Source organism: Odocoileus virginianus, chromosome 22 (assembly GCF_023699985.2).
Source record: "Odocoileus virginianus isolate 20LAN1187 ecotype Illinois chromosome 22, Ovbor_1.2, whole genome shotgun sequence".
In the NCBI taxonomy this organism is placed as follows: domain Eukaryota; kingdom Metazoa; phylum Chordata; class Mammalia; order Artiodactyla; family Cervidae; genus Odocoileus; species Odocoileus virginianus.
The window spans coordinates 24,795,027-24,812,106 of NC_069695.1; the positions used below are offsets into that span (position 1 = coordinate 24,795,027).

Below are 17,080 nucleotides of genomic sequence, written 5' to 3' on the forward strand. Positions count from 1 at the left end.
CCTGCATCTGTCTCCTGCATTGGCAGGTGGGTTCTTTACCACTAGCAGTTGGGTGGGAGGTAAAACAATACAAATGTTTTAGAAAACTGGCACTTTATTTCAAGGGTAAACATATGCCTACTCTAAGACCCAGAAATTCTACTCCTAGGTATTTATCCAAGAGGGTTGAAAATGTAAGTCTACAAAAAGTCTTTTATGAGAATGTTGATGGCAACTTTACTCAAACCAGTCCTAATCTGGAACAATTCATGTGCGCATCATAAGGTGAATGGTAAACAAAAGGTTCATACACTGGCACACTCGTCAGCAATAAAGGGAACGGACTAGTGAGGCACACGACAACCTGGATGAACCTCAACACTCCGCTGAATGCAAGAGCCTGACACAGAAGAATACTTCCTATGTGTTTCCATTTGTATGAGACTCTAGAATAGACAGAACTTTTGTATGGTAACAGAAACCAGATCAATAGGGGCTTCTGGTGGTTGGTAAGGAGGGAATGACTATGAAGGGACACAAGAAGACTTTCTGGAGTGATAGAAGTTTTCTATATCTTGATAGAGGTGTGAGTTACATGGGTGTGTACCTTTGTCAAAATTGATCAAGCTGTACATTTAAGAATATGCATTTCCTTTGTGTAAATCATATTTCAATTTTAAAATGTTTTCAAAGTACTACTAAATAATGAAGACACAAGTAAAAAAAAAAGAAGAGGTAAGACAAAACCAAAAAGGATAAAGCCCTATTTTAAAATGTCAGAAATTAACAGAAGATATTCCCTGGCAGTCCAGAGGTTAGGACTCTGAACTTCCCAGGTTCAATCCCTGGTTAGGGAACAAAAATTCCACAAGTGGTACAAAATGGCCAAAAGAAAAAAAGAAGGAAATTAACAGAGCCTTAAAAAAAAAAGAAAAAGACTGCACCCATGGGTCCTGGCTCTTACCATGTCTTAATTGGTGCAGATATAAGGAGTCTTGAAAGCACTCTGGCTGACCCACACCCATTCTGTGAAGTGGACATTTCACACAGAAAGTGTAATAAGCAAGCAGGAAAGAATGAAGTGTCCTTCTGTCTTAAAAATGGGCTAGACTACCCAGAGGGCTGGGTCCTATGAGAAAGCTAACACATTGGCAGGAATAAGAGCCACCCAATCAGGGTGGTCCTTGGACGCTTCTGGAGGAGAGGGAGTTTCCTTCACTGTTTTAGCTGCTTACATTTTGTAATCAACCTTACGGTCCTATGAGAAAACATCACCAGGACCCATCAGAGGGTTTAGGTCAAGTGACCTGGCTTTATAAAAATGGGAAAAACTGATCTCTGACGGATCTTCTAGATTCGGAGCTTTTGTAATCTCGCATACCAAATTCCTACCTTAATATCTACCGGCCTTAATTACCTACTCTAACAAACCTGTGTGCTTTTTGAAGCAATGGGCTGCTTTTGCGCGGCACAAAGTTGTGCATTATACAACTTCGTTCCAAACAACTGCTCGGCTTATATAGACCACAATTTTATTTGTTACCAATTCACATAAAAGTAGGAGGAAATGGCAATCCACTCCAGTATCCCTGCCTGAAGAATCTCATGGACAGAGGAGCCTGGTGGGGGATAGAGTCCACGGGGTCGCAAAGCGCTGGACACCACTGAGTGACTGAGGGCTCCCACACACGCACATGGACAGGGAATTCCACGATGAAGCACTAAGAGCAGTTTCAAGTGTGTGGGCCATTCCTGACCCGAGTGTGACACCCTGGAAGGCAGCCACTTTCTCTTACAAAATTTCCCTCAGAGATACAAGCAGGGTCAGAGCACTGGGTCAAGTGGGGAATGTAAGACAAACAAACAAACAAAATCTTACCTGTGGGGTGAGCTGCTAAAGTCAGGAGCACCACGCTGAAAAAGAAACAGCAGACTGGTAAAGAACGCTTCCCCAGCACTGAGAGAACAGCATCCATTTCCACCCATTATACTTGAAAAAGTGAGATTTGCCTAAAAGCAAATTATCTACACTATGTTCTCATTCTGATGAAATCTAACTCATCAGGAAGAGAGTGAGAATCTCCTGAAATGCCTCGAGTTTTGGCAAAAGGGTTGGATCTCCTGTGATGATTCTGAGGGTCCACACTTTTCTTTCAGCATCAGCTGTACCACGAATGATCATCATAGCCTGCTCATCTAAACAGAGTCCTTGTCAGCGAAACAGAACAGACTTTAAATTACAAAGAGGCTGCAGCCTAAAAGCTAGCTGTTGAATGTAAGCTAAATCGACTTGTGAGCTAAATCACAAAATTAACTACAAAAGGAGTGTTAGATTTCCAAGAAACTAATCCACAACATGATCCATGCCAGTCACCCTGTGCCTGAAAACTACCTGGACCTGTAGTCGATGCTGTAAGGGACGATGCAGGTCATATCTGTTTGGCTCTCTCCCATCTTCCTCTCTGGAAACCTGTCCCATCTCCCAGTGCCTGTCTACAAGCACCTTCGTGTGGCCCTAAGCCCAACTTCCATACCCTCTTCTATCAAAACTCATGCTACCAGGCAGCTGGTTTAGTTGGAGGTAGGAATAAAACCTTGTATTCAAATAGAAGAAAGAATGTTTGTTTGTTTGTTTCAATGTTGGATGGTCTCACTCTGATTCTTAACCCTGCAGACACATCTGAATAGCCCAGTATCCTGGCTAGAATCTCTAAGGGAATAGTCTGGGCATCCATGGTTTTACTTTGCCATGGCTCCTGAAGCTCTAAAGTACCAGGGCTGAGAACCACTGCCTCAGATCTGCAGTTGGTGACATTACAGGGAAGGAGAAGAGGCCAGTTCTACAGGGAAACCAATGTGAGTTCAGCCCTGCCCTGCCCTGACCTTGAGTTCCCTCCCAGCACCATTTCTGATTTTCTGACAGCTCCCAGAGGAGCAGCATCACAAAAAGAGGTGAGAAGAGAGGAGGGTCAGGACAAAGGCCATGGAGAATAGCCACATTCTGGCCATTCAGAAGTTGTAGGTTTGTAAGATAAGTGTTTACATGCAGCTGTAAAAAACATACACACCACAAACAAAATGAGCTTTTCTATCCTTCACATAGGCTGTCTGCTTGCTGTCTCTTCTTTCTCCAGAAAGCACATACCCCCTACATACTCCATTATTCTAGCTCACTGGATCCCCTTCCACTTATAACTTTAGCAGCAGAAGTTATTGCTCTTATGGTAGGACATGAGGGACACTTTTCCATCCCAAAATATCTCCCAGGGCCTGACATGGCATTCCAAATGCCATCATCAGGATCACCCCAAAGGGTGACTCTAAAAGAAAAGACTAGGGGGTAAAAATAAAATCATTAAATAAAAGAGTTGGTTCTCTAGTCAACATCTGAAAATTTGTAAATATAATGTCACATCTTCTTAATTCCTACAATGATGGCCTTGGGAGCAAAAGCCATATTTTATTCATCTTTGGATCTCAAGTATTTAGCAGGGTCAGATACACAGCAGGTTCTCTCTGTGTTTTCAAACCAGCAGAGAGATCAAACCTATCAGGCAGAGGTCCAGACAGATCTGACCAACTGCAGATCTTTGGGTTTGGATGCTCAGGGCCCATGGCAAATCGAATCTCAGCCCTGGTTCACCTTCTTCACTTGTACTGAAAAGACTTAGAAACAGAATCAGCAGTCTGAGGCAGGAAGCCTTGAGCATCAGGCTCCTCGGCAGTGAAACCCTCACCACACAGGGGGACAGGCAGAAGAACTAGCAGGTGGGGATGGTCACAGCAGCTTGATTTTCCATCCCCTTAACCCTCTGCTGCTGCTCGACTTGGCTATAAGTTCTGTGGGGCGAGGGGGGGGGGGGGGGAACTGTCTAAAGTGGTGCGATGTCATGGAAACATTTCAAACACCAAGAGTCTTTCTGCATTTTCAGAAACATCTCTTGAAAAGGCAGCTGTTGGGTCTGGGCGGAGTGGAACTAATGACTGTTTTCAGCTGAGTACAAAAGAGGCCACAGCTATGTTTGAGTTGAATCTTGCCTTCAAAATGGCATTTTCATAAATACTCAGATATTCAGGAACTTTATCTGTAGGTGGAGAATACAGCTCATGTCAAACATTTTAAGTTGAGTAACTTCCTCCAGAAATCTATGAGGCCAAAACTGATAGGGGCTTCCCTCATAGTTCAGTTGGTAAAGAATCTGCCTGCAATGCAGGAGACCTGGGTTCAATTCCTGGGTGGGGAAGATCCTCTGGAGAAGGAAACGGCAACCCACTCCAGTATTCTTGCCTGGAGAATCCCATGGACAGAGGAGTGTAGTGGATTACAGTCCATGGGATTGCAAGAGTAGGACATGACTTAGAGACTAAACCACCAAATGTTGAAAGGCACCTCTGTGAACTCAGTCCTCTGGACAGAATGCTATTGCATTAGGCAAACTTGAGCTTCGGACAACAAACCTCGCTGTTTCTCAATTAGGTCCCGCAGGGTGCCCCAGGGACTCTCAGGGTTCAAGAATGCTCCCAGGCTATTCTACTGAGTGGCCAAGCGCTATTTTATGCCTGTTTTGGGGCAAGGGTACAGAAGGATCCACATATTCAATGCATGCATGCTAAATCGCTTTAGTCTTGTCCAACTCTGTGACCCCATGGAGTGTAGCCCCCAGGCTCCTCTGTCCATGGGATTCTCCAGGCAAGAATACTGGAGTGGGTAGCCATGCCCTTTTCCAGGGAATCTTCCCAACCCAGGAATTGAACCCTGGTCTCCTACAGCTCCTGCAGTGCAGGCAGATTCTTTACCACTGAGCTACCAAGAAAGCCCATATACTCAATGTTATGCTTGATTTATGACATTTAAGTGTAATCTATTCAATATTATTCAATATCACACTTAAATGTCATAAACCAAGCCTCAAACTTCATTCTACCTTAACAAAAACACCTTCAAAACAACCTGGAAGTCTAGATTAAAGCAGAATTCTGAGTCTCTGGAGCTTCATGTCAGAAGGTGGTAGTACGGGGAAAGTCCAGCCTCTGGCTCCTGACCCCCAAAGCACCCTCTTGTCTCCCCAAACCAGGCTCCATCCTGCACCCAAAGGACCTCACACATGTGTGTTGTGTGTGGACATCTCAGCCTGCAAGTCCATCTTCCACCCACAATCTTCCCACTAAAATCCTTTCCTTGGACATCCACTGGGTCTAGGAATGAGTTAAGAAGACAAACTTTGGAATCCACATGGGTAGGAAATTTCAGGGCCCAGTTTAGAAGAAAAGGTGTGGGTTCTTATTAGCCTTATAGACTCCAAAATCCCTAGGGAGAGGCATAGCCCTCTGAAGTTTGGGCTGGGTGGAAGCCCTGCTAGTCTGGCCTGAGGATAAGACTACTATTTAGTTTCCTCAACTCTGATCATCTCACCAATTATTTAGGTTGCCTTGCTGGCAGGCACACTGGCTCAGATCTCCCTAATCAAGATATTATTGAAAATAAAAATCCCCCATTAGCTCTAGAAGAATATGAATTATTTTTTGAAATTTTAAAGTATATTTTACCTGAATAGATAGTTTAAGTACTGCTGGTCAATGTCACTAAGGAATAAGAAAAAAAAAGATAAAAGATGAAATAATAGATGTTTTACATATACAGAATAAAAATTTTCCTCTATTAATAAATTATACCTATGTACAAGTTACATTTATAAATCATCAAGAAACAATACAAAGTGTACTTCATATTCAAAACCATTTCCTGGCTTGATTTCGAAAACCATTTCCTAAGTTAGTACCATCACATGCATTTTCATTTTGGTCGATTATTTCCTTTAGGTACATCTGCAGTTTTAAAAGCTGTGTTGGGACTTCCGTGGTGGTCCAGTGGTTAAGACTCCACCCTTCCAGTGCAGGGGGCAAGGGTTTGATCCCTTGTCAGGGAACTAAGATCCCACATGCCACCAGGCTTGGCCAAAAAACAAAAAATAAAAGGAGTGTCACCTCTCTCAGGCCATTGGACTGGCTTCTAAGGCTACCATATTTGACAAGTAAAAATACAGCACACCCAAATAAATCTGAATTTCGGGTAAAGAATAATGCTTTAGTACAAACGTGTTCCAAATAGTGCATGAAACATACTTCAACTAAAAAAATCATTTGCTGAAATTCAAATTTAACTGGGTATCCTGTATATTATCTTAACAACTCTACCAACTTCTTGCGGCAAAAACACTTTATTCAAAGAAAATACGATGCCCTAGGACCCATCACACACCCTCAGAGTATATACCGCCTTCTCCCAGGAGTCAGTCCCTTCAAACCTTTCTCTGTGGGGCTCACCTGGCCCCGAAACCCAGCTGATCACTAGGGGGCTTTGATCTGGCAGCTCCAGCCTGACCGAGGCCTGAATTCTCATCTTTTTCATTTACATTTAGCAACTGTGCCGCTGACTGCCTTCAACAAAGGCTTCATTTTATCTCAGAACAGAGCTAGTGATGGGAGGGACTTCTGGGTCTAGTTTGGAAGGGGCTGGAGAAACAAGAAAAAAGACTTGTGCTTCTGAGCTGCAAGAAATGAACCGGGGCCCAAGGAAGCCAGTCACATAATTTTTGTCAAACGTCATCTAAACGTCCGCCCTGAGGGAAGAGGACAGACTTTCAGGGTCTTTGCACGTGGCTGGCGGCTGGCACACTTCAGCTCTTGGAGGACCCAAACTGCTGCCCTCCCCACACCCTGGACTCTCAAGAGTCTCTCTGATGGAAGACGCTCACAACCCCATGGGTCTCCCCCTTTACTTTAGGGAAACATTGACTTACCAGACTTCAAAAGTTCCCCAGTGGCAGAGTGAATAAGAATTCGCCTGCCAAAGCAGCAGACATGGGTTCAATCCCTGGTCTTGGAAGATTCCTCATGCCACAGAGCAACTAAGCCCGTGAGCCACAACTACTGAGCCCGGGTGCTGCAACTACTGAAGCCTGTGTGCCTGCAGCCTGTGTTCCTCAACACGAGGAGCCACGGCAATGAGAAGCCCGTGCGCTGCATTGAAGAGTAGTCCCCGCTTGCCAAAACTAGAGAAAGCTGGTGAGTGGTAACCAAGACCCACTGCAAACAAAACATTTTTAATTAATCAATTATAAAATATATGTGTGCAAGTCACTCAGTCATGTCCAATTCTGCAATCCTATGGACTGTAGCCCGCCGGGCTCCTCTGTCCATGGGATTCTCCAGGCAAGAATACTGGCCATTCCCTTCTCCAGGGGATCTTCCCAATCCAGGGATCGGACCTGGGTCTCCTGCGTTGCAGGCAGATTCTTTACCATTTGAGCCACCAGGGAAGCTCCATACAAAATATACATGTATTTTTTTAGAAGTTTACCTTAACTTGTTGGGTTTCTGGGATTTCTGTAGTATCTTATAAGCCCCTGGAGAGGAAGCAACAGGAGTCACTGACAGGGAATTCTGCAGAGGGCACGAGCTCCTCGGGGAGAAGGACCCCTCTTCCCCGCAAGGGTCCCCCGCAGCCCACAGAGGGTGAACCACGGCACTCCGGAGGACTTTAAGGATGCGCATCTGATAATCCCCCAGATGATGCAGTTCACAAAAAGGGCTGGGCCAGTGAGGCTCATGGTCCACAGAAGGACACAGTCAACAGGAGGCTGGGTTTCCTCTGAGGGTGCCATGAGAAACATCACTGGATTTCTGAACTGTGTGTGTCACAAAGTCAGGGCACTGCTTTCCCTCTAAGAGAGGAAACACTGGTTTGAAATAAAGTAGACGGTCCTTTTATTTCACCCACTATTTTTTTTTTTTAAGTGTACTGCTGAAAGAGAGTTTTTATGGACACAAACTTCTGGATATGGAATTCTTCCCACCATTTTTTAAAGAAGACCAGCTAGCACTGCACAAGTGGATCTGGGCAAATGGAACCTAGGCCCTGGTGCGTTAGTTAACATTTTTTCATGAGAAAGAGGAGACTCTATGGGGACTGGAACCATTTTGGGAAAACTCCAAAATAGGAAAATCAAACCAGAAAAAAAATGCCCATTTAATTTTAACCTTGACATCTTGGATTTAATCTTCCTATTGTCTGGGATCACTAAAAAGTGGATATATGATGAGGTCTAAATAATAAGTCTCAATTGTTTAAGTAAGAATTCTTTAAAAACTTACCTATACAGAGTAAGTGAATTACAGCCCAGAAATATCCATCTGGATCAAACTGTAACACAGGGTTTTAAAAAAAAGAAAAGGCTGTAAGTACAGACAAACAGGATCCAGCGTGGCAATTTTAAATGCCAACACAGCACCAGGCACGGTGCCAGACAGGACTCTGGGACCTTGGGCCAGCCCCTCCTTATTCCTCACCCAGTTGGCCTACGCGACATCTCCCTAACTGGGCTCTCTGTCTCCAGCATCTCTTTCCCTACCCCCAACACACCCCAGCACCACATCTTTAAAAGGCAGATCCAAGGGGCTTCCCTGGTGACTCAGGGATAAAGAATCTGCCTGCCACTGCAGGAGACGCGGGTTCGATACCTGGTCTGGGAAGATCCCACATGCCACAGAGCAACTAAGCCCCTATGCACAACTATTAAGCCTGTGCTCTAGAGCTCAAGAGCCGCAATTACTGAGAAGATGTGTCGAAACTACTGAAGCCCCTGGGCACCCTAAGCCGTGCTCCACTACAAAGAAGCCATGGTAGTGAGAGGCCCACGCATCACAAATAGAGAGTAGCCCCTGCTCTCCACAACAAGGGCAGGCCCAGGCAGCAACAAAAACCCAGCACAGCCAAACATAAATAAATTAAAGAATCATCGTGTTTTTAAAAAAGGCAGATCAGATGGTGTCACCTATTGCTTAAAATCATCCAACAGTCCCCCAGTGGCTTCAGGATGAAATCTGAACACAAGGCACCCAAGAACCCCCATGACAAGCCCCTGTCAACCCAACCAGTCCCATCCACTGCCCATCACCTCTTCAGAGACAGAGAACTTGCACTTCCCCAGCCAACTTGGCCAAGGGGCACTCCCTCCTCTCCTTCCCTTCCTTATTTTTTTCATTTATCTCACCTGACACATTCCATTTAGCTTATGATCTGTCTTCACCCTCCATGAGATGATCAATTCCAAGAGGGCAGGAATTAGCCCAGGGGCACACACAGGGTAGGTGCTCCATGAGGCTGAGTCACAGAGCACTTAGGAGACCTCCACGACTCTGTCCGCCCCTGCCTTCTTCTCCTGGCTCACTCCTCCTCACCCTTCAAGATTTAGGTCCAGGGACTTGCCTGGTGGCCAGTGGTTAAGAATCTACCTCCCCATGCAGGGGATGTGGGCTCGATCTCTGGTCAGGGAACTAAGATCCCACATGCCACGGGGCCACTAAACCCAAGCAACACAGCTACTAAGCCGCTAAGCCCACACCATAACTAGAGAGAGAACTCCATGAGCCACAACCAGAGAGAAGCAACTGTGCGCTGCCATGAAGAACAGCCAAATAAAGAAAGATTTAGGTCCAGTAAACAGAGCCTGGCTCCAGCATCAGAAAGATCTGGGTTAAATTCTAAAATCTCCACTTACTTGTTAGCTGGTGACCTTTTGGGCCTCACTATTCTTTAACTACAAAATAGAGACAATAATAGCCGCTACCCTTGTGGAATTGTTGTGAGATTAAATAAAATAAGGCACTAAAGCACTGGCCCAGAGCCTGGCACCCAGCAAGCTCAATATAATCATCAGCTCTTCCTCCTCTGAGCCTCCAAGTCTTCCCAGGCGCCTGGCAGGATCCCACCCCGCCCCGGACAGAGCCCTGGCCTCCCCGGGTTATAATTATCTGTTCATCATCTGCCCCCTCCTCTTTGCTCTGACTAGACTCCAGCTTCTGCCCGGATGAAGGCAATTTCTCTTTGTGCCCCCAGAGCCTGGCTTGGTGCCTGACACTTGATGGGAATTTAATCAATGCTGGGGAAGGAAAGAAGGGAAAAAAGACCCAGGCAAGAGATGACTCCTGGAGGTGGCGGTGAGTCCTCAGTGCCTAGGAAAGAAAAGCTCAGGAAAACAAAGTGAAAATCACTGTGTAGATGAGGCCCTTGGGATGTGAAAGTGAAAATGGTAGTTGGTCAGTCATGTCCGACACTTCGCGACCCCATGGACAATAGCTCATCAAGCTCCCCTGCCCATGGGATTTTTCCAGGCAAGAATACTGGAATAGGCTGCCATTGCTTCCTCCAGGGGATCATTTCAACCAAAGGATCAAACCCACATCTCCTGTGTCTCCTGCATTGGAGGCAGATTCTTTACCCGCTGAGCCATTGTGAAGTCCCCTTGGGATGAGAGGGGAAAATCAATTTTGCCTCAGTGTGTGGGTTATTTGGGCTCGCAGGTCCTCCAAGCTGGTACAGAGGGTGGACTGCCCCCATCACAGCACCCAGAGGTCTGAGGTCTGTGGGCCACCCTGCCACACACAGACAGAAGGCAAAGACCTGAGGGGAGGTGCTGGCCTGGCCAATGGATCCCCTAGGCCCTGCCTGAAAGTTTGCTTTTACATGTCTTTGCACAGGCCGGGGTCATACCACTTCTCAAAGGAAGGACTTGGAAATTCTGCTCATCCAGGCAGGCTTCAGAGATAGATACCTGAAGGCAAAGTGAGTCTACCTGAACTTACCTGGGAGTCGTTGAAGGGCAGGCACCCGGCGGCGGCCAGGAGGAAGAGGGCACTGTGGAGAGGAGGTAAAAGACACAGCTTTACTATTCAACATGAAGGGCATCCCAGAGGGTGGATTGGAGTTCCGGTGAGGCAGAGATCCCGAGAGACCACACCCAGCTGCCCTGTTCATCCTCTGAGCACCGCGTTATCTGTCTAGTTTTCAGTTACGAGCTCTGCAGATACCAAACAGTTCCTTCTCTGGGGCGCAGTGAGCCATCTTCCCAGAAAGAGGCATTTGCAGGACATGTATAAAACCACAGCTGGCTCACTCAGGAACAACAGTATATATAGGAACTTCCCTGGTCGTCCAGTGGTTAAGAGTCTGTGCTTCCAATGCAGGGAGCATGGGTTGGATGGCCGGTTGCCGGTTGAGGAACTAAGATCCCACATGCGTCGAGGTTAAAAAAAAAAAAGTGTACATAAAAGGAGATTTTTTTAAACTACCAATCCCAACAAATACACTAGTGGAAAACTGGCCAGTGAAAGTGTTAGTCGCTCAGTCGTGTCCATCTCTTTGCAACCCCATGGACTACAGCCCACCAGGCTCCTCTGTCCAAGGGATTCTCCAGGCAAGCACACTGGAGTGGGTTGCCATGCCCTCCTCCAGGGGATCTTCTCAACCCAGGGATTGAACTCAGGTCTCCCACATTACAGGCAGAATCTTTAACGTCTGAACCACTAGGGAAGTGGAAAATGTGGCCAAGCAGACTACAGTTTTGCTGCTTACCAATAAGAAAACATTGTGGAAAGCATATTACAATCTTATCAACTTACTCAAATAATCAAACTTAACATCTCCAGTAGTGGGACAGATCAATATCATGTGCCTCCTGATATGATGTACTGAGAAGGGTACAGTGTCACTCATGTGGTAGTATGCACAACCTAGACTGAATCTCAGGGAAATACTGAGATAAACCCAAACTCAGGAACAGTCCACAAAACAATGGGCTTACACTACTGGAAAATCTGAAGGCAATGAAAGGCAATAAAACACCAAGGAACTGTTCCAGATTAAAGGTTATATATAAAAAAATAAAGGTTAGGAAGAGATATGGCATCTTTGGGGGAGGTGAATACTACAAAAGAAAATATCAGGATAATTGACCAAATTTGAGCATCGACTCAATATTACATAGCAGTATTGTATGAGACGTTAATTTTCTAAACATAATCATTGCACTGTGGTTACACAAAAGATTATTATCTTTAGGAGACACACTTAGAAGTATTTAGGGGTATAGTCGTAATCCCTGCAACATATCCTCAAATGGTCCAGAAAAAATGAGTAATAATTATATATATTCTGATATATATTTTGTGTGACACATGTTGTTGTTGTTTAATCACTAACTTGTGTCCAACTCTTTTGCGATCTCATGGACTGCCAAGCTCCTCTGTCCATGGAATTCTCCAGGCAAGAATACTGGAGTGGGTAGCCATTTCCTTTTCCAGAGGATTTTCCTGACCCAGGGATTGAACCTGCATCTCCTGCATCGGCTAAGGCGCTTTACTGCTGGGCCACCATGTATGTGTGTGTGTGTGTATATATATATATATGGAGAGAGAAAGAAAGCAAATACAAAAACTGTTATCAAAGAGTGACACTAAATAAAAGGTATATGGGAGTTCATTGTAATATGCCTGCAACTTTTCTACCAGTTTAAACTTTTTTCCCAAATAAGAGAATTTCTTGGTGGTCAGTGGTTATGACTCTGACCATTTTTACTGCCAAGGGCCCAGGTTCAATCCTTGGTCAGGAAAGCAAGATCCTGCAAGTCACTGGCACAGCCAAATAGTAATAATAATTTAAAATTTCATTAGAAAAAAATCTCTTATACATACAAAAATATTTATGGATGAAATCCTACAGAGCCTGGGATTTGCTGAAATGAGGCGTTGGGTGCAGGCTTAAGTTGCAAATTGTTGAATCTCAGTGATGAGTCTACAGAAGTTCATTTTACTATTCTTTTTATTTTTTATATATATTTAGAAATTGCCATCATAAAAGGCTTTTAAAAAAAAATTCTTGCACAAAAAAGCAACATTGCCAATCATAGATATTTTCATATTTTCTCATTCATTAGAAAGTTGATTTGGAGTTATTTTTTGACTTAGAAATAAATGGTTTTTATATGGTATTTGGGTTTCCTATACCAACATACCTTGCCTTCTATCTTGTCTCAGTCATTCTCTCTTTCTAAAGGAAGGCAGCAGAAAACACAATACCCACATGATCACATGCTCTTTTACCCTCTTTCCATTTATGAGGCAGCAACATACTTAGGATTGGGTCCCTTCTGACCACTGCATCAGGCAGCAAACAGCAAAGGATCAAGGACATGAACAAGGACAGTGAATACAGCATTTTCACCAGTAGAGGATTTTATTGTGGGACTTCTCACATCCATATATATTCTATGTGTACTCAGTCGCTTCAGTCGTGTCCAACTCTTTGCGACCCCATGGGCTGTAACCCACTAGGATCCTCTGTCCATGGGATTCTCCAGGTAAGAATACTGGAATGGGTTGCCATGCCCTCCTCCAGGAGATTTCCTGACCCAGGGATTGAACCCGCATCTCCTGCGTCTCCTCGCATTGCCTGCAGATTCTTTACCCACTGCGCCACCTGGGAAGCCATATATTCTATTTACGTATTGAATTCTGTATTACTTACATATATATGTAATACATGACAATGGGCTCTTCATAACTTAAGTACATTGGCAATAGTGATGCTAATCAGTTCTGTCCACACACCATCCCCCCGAGTCCTCAATGTTATCATGACACACACGTGTACCCGACAGACTGGCCTGGCCAGCCCAGCCCCGAACACATGGGGGAAGCCTCGGAGCGGGGGCCTCAGGGCCTTGGGAGGGGCAGGATGACACGGCAGAGGTTCTCCACTCCAGCCCACTCACTCCTACAGTCTCGCCAACTTTCAAGGCACACACACAAATGGCCTCAAGAAGACTCCCTGGCACCCAATTGCAGAGCAACTCAGAGGCCAGGGTAAGGCAATGGGAGGGAGGCTTACAGCGAGGATTCCTGCAACTGCACATGAATAGACAGGCTGCAGGTGTGGGGAGAGGAGGACCCTCATGACTTCAGTGTCTGCCTGCAGTGGACAGAAGGCTTTGGAGCTCCGGTCCCCATCCTTTTTGGCACGAAGGACCGGTTTCATGGAAGACAATTTTTTTCCATGGACCAGGGTAGGGGGATGGTTTGGGGATGATTCTAGCACATTACAGTTACTGTGCGCTTTATTGCTATTATTATTACATCGGTCCCACCTCAGATCATCAGGCATTAGATCCTGGAGGTTGGGGACCCCTGCTTCAGACGTAGGACACTTCACCATCCACAGGCAATGAGTGTGAGAGCCCTCAAACAGACAGGCCCTTGGGACTGAGGGGAGAAGGGGGCCTGCCAGGTGTGAGAGAGCCCAGGTTCCCACCAAACTTGCCCTTGAGCAACACCTGATTCCACCAGGCATGGCATGAATGGGTTTTAATGCCTCTCTTTAACACCTGCTAATCTCTTGAACAAGAGGATGAGTCCTGACTGTGGGTTTCTTTTCTTCTTCAAGTAGCAGCCTGTAATACAGGCCAAAAAAAAAGGGAGATTGGATAAAAGCCCAGAAATAGCTGAAACAAAAAGGCCCAAATCCATGCATCAAAGCATTTCTGCTGATTCTCTATCTACAGGACTGAGCTTCGCAGCTACTGCCCAGGAGACAGGAAGTCATCAGAGAATGAGGCACTCGGATCAGAATTTGCACAAAAGGGGGCACAGGGATGGGTTCGGGGGGAGGCAGGTCACTGCTCATGTTTCAACTGGGGACCCTGAGAAACAGGGGTGTGCAGCCTGTCCACGGCCATGGAGCCATGTGGCCCAAGACCACGACTCAGATCCCTGGATGCACCTTTTTCCACCGTGGGAATTCTTAAAAACTCAATAAACTGCAAACCTTATTTTTAAAACTTTAAGTCGTTTCCATTTTTCCATTTTCATTCTTCATCAGTATTGCGCAACTCAGCGAAATTCTGGGCATCAGTGGTTGAAACCTAGCACGGGTTGTTTTCCCCTTAGAAATAAAATATTTCAGGGAAAAAAAAGGAAGCAAATTTTTGAAATAGACATGAAACAGGGATATACGAGTGTTTGTAAGAAATTCCTCTGTCAACTCTCAAGTATGAATCATCAACAGACGGTTTCTTATCAGAGTTTAAAATCAGGTTAAATCTTCTATTTTAGAGGTTTATGGAGTTTTTTTTTTTTTTTTAAACTTACCTACAAATCTTTGCAGGAGAAGTTTTCTGTATGAAAATAAAAAGACTTAGCATTAGTCTTTAAAAAAATTTTTTTTGTTCTCCTTAAAAGAAAATATTTAGATCAAGAAGCACATAAATTATGAGTAAGTTTATTGGGGTCTTAACAAGTTGCTGCACTTCAGTTTTTATTGAGGCTTTTTCTGCTTGGACCAAATGAAGGATGACTCAGAGGTCCAGAGGTGAGTCACTTCTGGATGAGTAGTTTTACCACTCTCACCATTAGAACTCTGTTTACCCACAAAAAGGCACAATGCCGCCGCGCCCATGCCTTCAAATATCTCACGCGCCATGAAAAGGAGACAGAAATCGATGTATCCTGTGCAGGAAAAGAAATCAGGCTCTGGTTCAACTTCTATTCCACTCTGTCTCTTTAAATTTTCCTTTCATTAATCCAGCTCTGACTCTGAGCAGTGCTATAAATTCTCTGGTATGATGTGTAAATTAGGAAACAGAAAAAAAAAAAGGAGCAGGGACATTTGAGTCCACCCCTAGAGAGAAGGAAAAAAGGGCAGATTGGGGAAATCGCAACTTGGCGTTTACAGCTCCCTGAAATGAAGAAACAAAGAAATTTTAACACAGACTCCACCTTTATTACTTCCTTTTTTATTACTTTAAGGGAATTAGGCCTTGGCACTTGGGAAGAAATCTGTAGCAGGGAGAAGCATAGATTTTTCTACATTTGATCAGGAAAATGGCCAGGTAAGAGATTATTTCTGTACATTTCAGAAGGATTGTTTTGCTAGTTGAGGACAAACTACAGTTCTGGGGTTTTTTCCTTTCTCTGGCTCGAAGTGTGAAGTATGACCATATTATTTAAAAGTGAAGCACTGGGCTTCCCTGGTGGCTCAGAGGTAAAGAATCCATCTCCTGCGAGTGCAGGAGACAGGGGTTCAATCCCTTGTCTGGGAAGATCCAACATACAGGAGAGGAACTAACTATGGAGTCTGTGCTTTAGAGCCTGGGGGCTGCAACTACTGAAGCCCTCGCGTCCCAGGGTATGTGCTTCCCACTAAGAGAAGGAACTGCAATGAGAAGCCCGTGCACGATAACTAGAGAGTACAGAAAAGGTCGTGGAGCAAGGAAGACCCAGCACAGCTAACAAATAAATAAATAAATAACACTATAAAAGTGACGCACTTAAAAGGTACGAACTTCCATTTATTATAAAATGAGCAAGTGCTGATGATGTAATGTACAGCACAGTGCCTACAGTTAACAACAGTCTACTGCATGTTTTGGAAGTTGTTACGAGAGTAGATCTTAAAATTCTCATCACAAGAAAAAAAAAATGTTGTAACTATGCCTGGTGACGGATGTTAACTGGAGTTACTGTGGTGATCATTTCGAAATATACACGCTGAATCCTTATACTGAACACCTGAAGTGAATATAATTTTATCTTTCAAGTATATCTCAATTTTTTTTTTTAGAGAAGGTCAAGCACTGGCAAGAGAATTGTGTGGTTTGCTGTGAAGGCTCCCTTAAGTTTTCACATGTGACTAAATCATCCGGTTGGCATTGGTTTAATAAACACGAGGTGTCTGTGAACAGAGCCATGGTTCCCGTCTTTAGATCCTTCGTTACCTCTCCTATGTTCTCTCTCAGCTTTGTGGAACCTGCCTCAACAGTCCAAAAGGCAAAGCGGACCTTGCCTCCCCTGCCCCCTGGTGGAGACTCGAATCCCTTCGGTCCCGGAAGGATGACACGCAGAGGTGACCTGGCCTGCCAACTGGATAACTGCTCCCAACTTGGGAAAATGTGTCACTAACAGATTCTGAGCTAAACACAGCCAACATCTCCAGAGTTTGGAAGAAGAGTAGAAATGAAGATGAGAACGAAAGGGATGCTCAGGACTTCCCTGGCGGTTCAACGGTTAAGACTCCGAGCTTCCAATGCAGCGGCGTGTGCCCACGTGAATGTCAGTGGCTCGGTCATGTCCTTAAGAGCAGAAACTACGCTTCTTGCTCATGACTGTAGACCCAGGGCCTGGCAGGGCAGCCACACACCCAGGGATGCAGAAATATTCACAGAGTGAATGGGGGTGGGGGTTCGAGAAGAGGTTTCCTGACAGATCAGAG

The 17,080-nt window shown here is 45.0% G+C and overlaps 1 protein-coding gene across 5 annotated transcripts in view; it reads right to left on the reverse strand.

Annotated features, from left to right (window-relative positions):
• Positions 1-17,080, reverse strand: part of TMEM241 (transmembrane protein 241) — a 119,558-nt gene that overhangs the window by 57,389 nt on the left and 45,089 nt on the right. For all 5 annotated transcript variants that reach the window (XM_070452744.1, XM_070452741.1, XM_070452743.1 and 2 more), the window contains 6 exons: positions 14,962-14,987; positions 10,624-10,675; positions 8,134-8,182; positions 7,340-7,385; positions 5,527-5,562; positions 1,859-1,893 (listed from right to left, as the gene is read on the reverse strand). In XM_070452744.1, the coding sequence (XP_070308845.1) occupies positions 1,859-1,893; positions 5,527-5,562; positions 7,340-7,385; positions 8,134-8,182; positions 10,624-10,675; positions 14,962-14,987 (244 nt within the window). The remainder of the gene's footprint in view (positions 1-1,858; positions 1,894-5,526; positions 5,563-7,339; positions 7,386-8,133; positions 8,183-10,623; positions 10,676-14,961; positions 14,988-17,080) is intronic.